Raw genomic sequence first — 9,323 nt, 5'->3', positions numbered from 1 at the left:
TTACTTCCTGAAGCTGTCTACTTCTTTGAGGTAGCAGAAAGCACATTTGAAAGTGTTTTTCAGCAACTGAGGGTTGGACATTCTGGATTTACTCTAGCTCTAAACTTAAGTCCCCACCCAGCTTTTAGCCTTGGGTAAGTTACTTCTCAGTTTCCTTGTGGGTAATACGGGCTGATGAGGCATATGAAGAGTCAATGAGATATTGTCTGTATGGCGCTCGAAACAAAGTTTGGCATGGTCAGCACTCAAGATAATAGTTGTTTGAGGTTTATTAATATTGTAATTATTTGCTTAGGATGGTGCCATTTCAGCACCCGTCCCCAGGGGCCCGCCCTTCGCTTCGCTCGCGCTCGCCCATTGGCAGAAACGCGGAAGCACTTCCACCAATCCGCTTGACTCCGCAAGACCCGGGCAAGGGGCGGAGCCAATGGGCGCAGGGTTACAGTCTCCTGGATACGGCTGTAAACAGTGGAGGTTTCTCGAGCCTCGCAGCCCCAAGAGTAACCGTTACAGACCCCAACTCGGTCCGGCACTTGCTGCCCGCCGCCCCGCCGAGGCCCATGGCGCAAAACCGGGAAGGAGAAGAGAGTCCCTACGCTGTCTCTTCCCCCAGCAGCGCGACGCTGTCGGTGAGGTGCGGCGTCCACAGCCCCCGGCCGAAATTAAGTCTTGCGGAAACTCCTGAGCTGCGAGCCTCCCTACCCTCGGCTTCCTCGCCTTTCGTAGACCCGTCCTCCCCGCAACTTCGCCTTCTTCTCCGCCACCCGCAACCCTCCTCACAGACTCAGTCCTGTGTGACCTTTTATGACCGCTCTTCCTCCCCCGTATTCAAGAAGGGTCTCCAGGCCCCTACCCGTTTCCCGCCTCCCCCACACTTCTTCCACTTTTCTGACCCTTGCGCCCTTGCCTTATATTCCTCTGCACAACCTTTCATTTCTACTTCCTTTCTTTGGCTAAGTGTTGCCCTTAGTGACCTGGTTCCCCTGGCCTTTCATACATATCACCTGCCCCACCCCCCATCCCACGGATAGCCCCCATTCCGTTCTTGCAGTATTTGGCGACATCCCCCCCCCACCACCACCACCACCAAAAACAAAATTAGAACGTCAAATCCTGTTTTCTCTCATCCACTAACTGGATTGATGTGCATTCGTAGCTAGCTCTGAAAAGCATAAAGCGTCACACAGATGCAGGTGGTATTTATCTCCTCACCTACATTGGTACCCGGGGTCTATTCAATACAGCATCCTGTGTCCACCCTGCTGTCTCTTCACATTCCTTGAGTCACTCAACAAACCAGTGCCCTTCACTTGCCTTCTTTGCATCTTAAAGCTTATCTTAAATATTTAAATAAAAATAGAATCTCTCTTAACTCAGACTCTCCTTCCTTCCAGCATATACCTAACCACGCACTCCTCACTTAAAAGTACATTCTTTTTATATTCTAACCTATCATTTACATCGAACTACACTCTTTGTTTTCTTCATTTATCTGTATTTTTAGGCCTAAATTATGGCTGCATATTCTTTATCTATGTAAAGAAGAAATTTTCCTATTTATCTTACAACCACAAAAAATGTTGCACTACCCCAAGTTTTTTTTTTTTTAAAGTTTTAGAAATTACTGATTATAAAAGAAGGGCCCAGGATGCACCTTGTTTTCTATTAGAATCAAGTTCTTTTTCCTCTGTGTTGTTTTCACCTTTTTTCTTCCAAGTATAGAAGACCCCAGAAATCCTTCTGAGGCTTTCTTAGGCTCATTCAGAGAGGTTTTTCTTTCTTTCTTTCTTTCTTTCTTTCTTTTTTTTTTTAACGGAAAAAATTATCAATAAACAGCTCTTGAGAACAGTTCTCAAAGCTAGAAGATGTATGAATTTCTTTTTTAATCTTGCAGGTTATTTTGGCTAGGAAGGCAGTAAAAATAGATGTGTTTCAAACATTTTGATGAGTTTTTGTTCACTTTGTTAAAGAGAAGAAAATTATTTGAAATGTATTATATTGATGGTGACATATCTCTTCCCAAAGATGGGTGCAAGGATTCCCTAAGCAGAATGTTCATTTTGTTACCGAAGACACCATTTGCTACCCTAGTGGGAATTATGTAATATTTATTAATATTGAAACCAAGACAAAGACTGTACTCCAGTGTATTAGTGGAATTGTGGGCGTCGTGGCAACTAACATTCCTTATGAAGTTGTGGCTTTTTCTGACCGGAAGCTAAAACCCAACATCTACATATACAACTTTCCTGGATTGACCAGAAGGACCAAATTAAAAGGTATCCTGGGGGAAGCATCCTCTGTCCATAACTAAAGAATTTTTGTTATAATGTATGACCAAATCTAGTTCTCATAAATGAAGGTAGTTTGTATTTTAAAGGTTTTTATTTTAAATAGAATCAAACTGAGCACTAAATTTTTAAGTAAGTGGGCTGAAACCCTGCTATTCAAAATGTGGTCTGCTTACCATCAATATTGGTGCTACCCAGGAATCCTTTTAAAATTGCAGAAACTGGTTCCCACCCAGACCTACCAAATCAGAACCTGCATTTAAAAAAAAAATTTTTTTTAGTTGTAGATGGACACAATGCCTTTATTTTATTTATTTATGTCTATGTGGTGCTGAGGATCGAACCCAGGGCCTTGCACACACGAGGCAGGCGCTCTGCCACTGAACCACAACCTCAGCCCCCCGAGAACCTGCATTTTTAACAAGACTTCCCAGGTGAATCATAGGAACATTAAACTTTGAGAAGCACTGGGCTAGAACACTGTCCTTTTTCAGAGTAATGCTTTTTTTCTTTCCTGATGATTTATTGAAAATTCAGGTGAATTGATGTTTGTATAATTTATAAGGACAAGTCTCACCCATTAAATTGGGATAATGTTAAGGCTGTGGTAATGAAGAAATACACACACACTCACACACACACACACACACTGTTCATCAGGGTTACCTACTTTTTGACCTACTCTTTTCTTATTCATGGATACAGTTGACCAAGTCTGAGCTGCTGTATATCTCCTGATCCTCCGAGTAACAATTCTCACATTTAATACACCATAGTCAGAAAGTTCATGCTGGCCTTAGTTCTGGAATCTTGTAGGTTGAATGAGTGTTTGGGTGACATCAGAAAATGGCACAATAACATTTATTTAAAATTAAAACATTTTATTTGTGGGTAAATATATCTGTGTTCTCAACAGATTAAGACAATTTTTAAAATATAATCCATTCACATGGTAGGAACTGTCCATGTGGACTATAACCACTCTTCACCCTTAAAAATTCCCCAGGTTATTTATTTGTTCATAGCCCTCTGCAAGCAATCAGAAGTTAATTCAAGCTGGTGGCCAACGTACATACCAAAAAATGAAACCCTAAAAGAATTCACGATGAAAGTATGAATAAATCATCAAGGATACCTATTATTACCACTATTATTTAATAGTGTAATAGCCAATTCTGATGTCCTACCCAATTCAACAAAATATAAAACTGAAAAAAAATATAACTATGGGAAAGCAGCCTATGGGTGATGCAATAGTCTGCTATGACCAATAAAAGAATTCTCAGTAAGATGGTTTCAAAATACATACCCATGTAAGTATAAGATTTAAATACTTAGGAGTAATCCAAAGACATAACAGTGAACTAGATGAAGAAACAATGATCACTAAAGTATTTAACTCCATAGAGACATATATTCCTGGCTGGAAAACTTGGTTATTATAAACAAATATTATTTCTAATATTTGTTACAGAAAATAACTCATAGGTTTATCTTATTTTAGAAACAGGGAATACTGAAATGATCCAAAGTCAATCTGGGAAAAAAGAAAAGAGCTAATTTGAAAGAGGATGGAGGCAAGACAAAAGGTCTTCGTAGCCTCTTGGTGCTATCATAATTAGTAGTGTGCTTTTGGTACAGGGACCTCCAGGTCTGTAAAGGAGTTATGGGCAAAATTTAGAAAAGCTAAGCATATGATGAAGGAGACTCTCACACAAAAAGGATATGAATTATTCAACAATGATGTTAAGAAAAAATATTTGAACAAAAGTATCAAATGGGATACTCGTTTAACATATTCAACTCATTTAACGTATATACTCATTTAACATATATGCTATACGTTAAAGCATGTATCCATTTGAAAAGTAGAAGAAAATGTGGTAGAACACAAATGATTCAAACACAATTAAAAATAAAAGATTCACATATTTAATTACATACAAATTTAAAGCTTTTTGAACATCAAAAATACCTTGCAAAATTAAAAAACAACATGCCAAGGAAAATATTTGGAACAAATATAATCAAATATTTTCAGAGAATTTATGAAACTATAAGTAAGTAAAAAGACAAACATCTCTGGAGAAAGATGGAAAAGGAACTTGCCTAGACAAAAGATTACAAATGACCAAAGACATCGAAAAAGTCCCATCTCAATATTCACTTTAAAAAGTGTAAACTGAGGTGCTGTTTTTACACCAACTGAGGTCACAATTTTTTAAAGATCATGATTGCTAGGCAGAGTACAGTGAAATTGGTGGCATTCTTTTTTGCCAAAAGTGGGAGTATTAGCTGATAGAGTCTTTCTGGGAAATATTTATTTATGCTGTCTACAAGAAAAAGAGTTCAAGTTTAAGGAAATACAGTAATCAGAAATGTGGTCAAAGATTTGCGCAAAGGAGTTTCGAGTAGTGTCATTATAGCTAAAGATGGAAAATAACCCACATGCCCATATGGATATGGTTAAATAAGTGAAAACCTCCCATAAAGGGGTATTATCACAAGCACTAAGGATTACATTTTTATAGAAACATTAATAAAATGATCAAATGCTCACATAATATGAAAATAGAACTCAACTGTATGTATAACCCAAATTCCATTGTAAATGGAGTATTTATTATATTTAGTATTCAAGCCATGATTATAGCTACAAAAGCTACATTTAAAGAACATATACTTTTAAAGTGAATAAATAGAGGAAAATACCAGAAAGAAATTTTCCAAATTTGGTGATAGAATCACAGAGAATATATTTTTTCTCCCCTCCTCCCCCCTTTTTTGTATTTTCTTCAAAAAATCATATTTTTAATTTAAAATGTATATACAATTAATAGTTTTCAATTACCAGGGGCAACTGTCTGTATAGCAATCGTTCTATTAAGGCCTCATCCACAGAAAAAATTTTATTTTTTTGCATGGATGCTTCATTAGTATATATTGCTTTCTTTGTTAATTAGACTATGCTAAATAGATTCAATTAATGGCAAATTTACATTTTAGGATTTTATTATGGTCAGGTAAAATGAGAAAGGCAAAAAAATTGGAAACGGGGCCATTGAAAATACATAGACTAAGTGATGAATATAAAGGCAGACCAGAGCACAGGCAAAACTTGTACCTGTAGACCCACCTGAGTAGAAAAAGCGAAGGAAATCACACCCCCAATCCTGGGAAGCAGAAGCACAGACACTACCCTTTCTCAGCATCCCCAGGGTGCACATTTTAAACACTGTTATTTCTGAGACTTTAATTTCATTAAGTCATTGAGGCTGGCCTTGAACTTGTGATCCTCCTGCCTCAGTCTCCCAAATTGCTGGGATTATAGGTGTGTACCACCACACCCAGCCCTTTTAAAGTAAAGTTGCATTTCTTTAACTTGATGTACAAATCAGAACAGAGCTTTTTGAAGTTCCAAGAATTGGAAAATATTAAGCTGAGGGGCTAAATATGGCCTCAAAATAGAACATGGAGATAAGCTAGAATTATTACTACCCCTCAAGGTAAAATTTGAATAACTGCTATTGATGGGATACTTCATGGCTCTTGGGTTATTTCAAATCATGCGGGGACATTTATGGTGCAGTATCCTCCATTCTGCACCAAAGTGTAGAGACAGTGACTGCTGGTCTTAATTCGTTCTAAATTCTTTTAAAAATGAATCTTAACTCTACTCCTAGGTTTCTGTTCATAGTCTTAGAAGTCAGCCAGGGGATCTCTTACTCCAGTTGTTTAAATGCTTTAGAATGATGTAAAGATCACTAGAAAAGAGAAACAGCTATAAGACCATAGTTAATCTCAACATGCCAACCAAATCCTTGTAATGGATTTTATATTTTAGGTAACATTCTTCTGGATTACACTTTACTTACCTTCAGTTACTGTGGCACCTACTTGGCTAGTTACTCCTCTCTTCCAGAATTTGAACTGGCCCTCTGGTAAGTTTCAGCATCCTGAAGAATTCCTTTCACTGGATTACATTTGAATTTTCTCTTGGATTTTATCAAAGGAAATATACATTAGAATCTGAAATATGGAAAAATGGAATAAATAAAAATCCTGATTGTAAGGTCTAATATAATTGTTACATTTAGGCATAAAATTAGGCAGAGCAAAAACTATAAAATAATTTAATGATTGATTTTCTCTTTTTATTAAGATGCTGCAATATTTCCTTTGTCAGCTAAAGGATATATTATATATATTATATGTATGTATAAGTATATTCTTATAAATATGTATAATTATACTCCTTTTCTTAACATATGATACTGCTGAGTTGTTAGCATGTTTTCAATAAATGCTGAATTTGAGATGGTCTCTGCATTAGAGCTGCATTTGAAGTAATTGTGGAGACATTAGAACAATTATTTGCTGACAGTAGAATGATATCCTGCCACCTTTATAACAGTTGCCTGTGGATTAGACACATCTTGATCCACACTGGCTCATCTCCCATGGCCAACTTCACAGCTGCATTCACTCTTCTATCATGATATAAATCCATGCAGGGGGAATTTGTTTTATTAAGAGAAAGTACAAAATGTTCTAGAAATCATTGAGGACACTGGTACTTACCAGCATTTCTTGTACAAAAATGTAAGAATCTAGATTCAGAGAGACATATGTATTTAGTTTATGTAGAGTTTTACAGAACAGTTGAGATATAATTAACATATAACAAACTGCTCATATATAAAGCATACAATTTAAGTATCAAATTACATATACACCTATGAAGCTGTCACCGTAATCAAAACAATAAATGTATCCATCACCCCGCAAAATTTCCCTGCACTGCTTGAGATCCTCCTTATTGCAATATATACACTTATCCCTGTCTCTGTCCTGTCTCTACCCCATTCCCAAGAAATTACTGATGTGTTTCTATCATTGTAGATTATTTGCTTATTCTAGAATCTCAGAGAGTTAGATAGTGTATATTCTATTTTGTCTGCCTTCTTTCATGCAGCATAGTTGCTTTGAAATTCACCCCTGCTGCTGTGTATCCAAGGTTGTTCCTTTCTAGTGTGTGGTATGGAGATACCATAATTTGTTTATCTTTGTATTTGCTTGCTAAGGCTTTTGTCACGAAGTACTACAAATTGAGTGACTTTACCAACAGAAATGTGTTATCTTACAATTTAGGACAGAAAGCACGTGGGGAGAGAAGACAAGGGCATAGGTTCTGATGGCTCCAAAAGCAGAAGACTACACTAACCTTTCATACATGCAACCTGTGAATGCTAAAAATAGCACTGACCAGGAATAAACAGGACATTTAAAACAACAGACTTGGACCGGAATCCTGGCTCCATAAATAGCTAGCTGTGTGATTTTGGAGAAGCTGAGCTTCAATTTCTCCTCTACTAAATATTTTCCAAGAATTCACTCAGTATAAGTATGCACAATATCTATCAAGGCATTTATTTAAGTCAGAGAATAAGAAGTCATCATCTTTAGGCTAATTCTGGACTGGAATATGTTTTGTTTGGGCCACAGAATATTTTATAAATTGGAAACTTTTAGAGAATAAATTATCTGGCTTCTCTTGAACATGGGCAACTCTGGACCTATGGTCCCATAAGGCAGTAGTCTCATATGTGTTATTGTGTGTGGTTGCTCACTCTTCTAGAAGGTCACAGTGGCTTCTACAATCCCAAACAGGGGCCATAAACTGCCCATAAGGCAAGGATAGCTCTCCTCTTGTTTTTTTAATTAAAGTTTTATTGGAACATAGCCATGCTTAATTGCTTATATATTGTCTATGTCTGCTTTTGTTCTATAACACCAGAGTTGTGTTCTTATAGGAATCATATATGGACTACAAAACTTGGAAATATTTACTGTCTGGTTCTTTATAGAAAGAGTTTGCTACCCCCTGACTTAGAAGTGTATATTCAAGACATTTCATTCCTTTGTACTAGTTTCCTGGCCCCTCTGGGCAGCTGCATTTGCTCACTGGAATCCAGTAAATGTTTATCCCCTGATTTCTGCTGGGTATATAATGTCTCTTTTCTTAGGCATCTTATAGCATAGTTTGGGGAAGCCTGAGACTTCTGTAATGGGTGAGGCATTTTTGATAGACAAGGTGGGACAGAGACTTAAGGGCAGTCTCTCCCCCACACTCCCGTTCCCCTTTAATTTTTGCATATCTCAATATTCATGAAAATGTCTATTTAGGAGTCAGAGAAACAAGAGGGCAGGGGTGAGGAGAGCAGAGGAGGACAGAGCAGCTGCTGAAGGGAGACCAGAGATGACTCTGTTGTGAGGAGACTCTTCTTGAGGCCAGGCACCAGCACAGATGCTCTAGGGCCCCATGAATGAAAGTAGGCAGAGCTGGGAGATGGACTTTCCTTTAAATTTCTGCTGTGGCACCACAGGTTCTGGAAGCTCTGGGAGCAGCCTTGTGGCACCTTAGGTTGTTGCATAGAATATGTGAGTGGGATTTAATTCTATGATGGGGACCAAGAACCTGAGGCTTCACCAAGAGGTTTTGCTGGGGCAAGAGGGAGCTGTAAGATGAACAGGGAGGAGGTGACAGCAGTTCACCAAAATAAATACCTTACATTTTATTGGAACATGACCAGGCTTTGACCTTTATCTGACACTCCTTGGAATGGAACTTTGTTATCATAGTATCCTGATTGATAGCCCCATGTAATAAAGGCAGGCGTGACTTTATAAATTAAACTTGGGAACAGATATATGATGTTGCAATTGAACCCTGATTCAACCCCTGGAAGGAACTATGTCCAAGGAGAATTTCACCTTTACATTCTAATGTTTAAAGAGAACACAGTGGATTCATGCATTGTTTCTATAATAAAAAATGATAATTTGAAAAAATACATTTCAAAGTAAGAAAAGAATGACCTCATGCTATAGTCACAGGCTGGGGATGTCTGGGATATCTGGGATCCATCAGCAAAGGGCATTAGGCAGATCCACTGCTATGCTCATCACCAGTTTCATCAGAGAATGAGATTTCAAATGGATCAACCCATTTAATCCCCACAAAAATTCATG

At 37.8% G+C, this 9,323-nt stretch overlaps 1 protein-coding gene across 1 annotated transcript in view; it reads left to right on the top strand.

Moving 5' to 3' along the window:
• The first annotated feature begins 560 nt into the window (after positions 1-560).
• Positions 561-9,323, top strand: part of Cfap43 (cilia and flagella associated protein 43) — a 94,031-nt gene continuing 85,268 nt past the window's right edge. The window contains exons 1-3 of the mRNA XM_076835016.1: positions 561-634; positions 2,026-2,279; positions 6,136-6,232. Coding sequence (XP_076691131.1) covers positions 561-634; positions 2,026-2,279; positions 6,136-6,232 — 425 coding nt within the window. The remainder of the gene's footprint in view (positions 635-2,025; positions 2,280-6,135; positions 6,233-9,323) is intronic.

The sequence above is a fragment of the Callospermophilus lateralis genome, chromosome 15, assembly GCF_048772815.1.
Source record: "Callospermophilus lateralis isolate mCalLat2 chromosome 15, mCalLat2.hap1, whole genome shotgun sequence".
NCBI classification, from domain to species: Eukaryota; Metazoa; Chordata; class Mammalia; order Rodentia; family Sciuridae; genus Callospermophilus; species Callospermophilus lateralis.
This window is presented reverse-complemented; position numbering and strand designations above follow the sequence as displayed.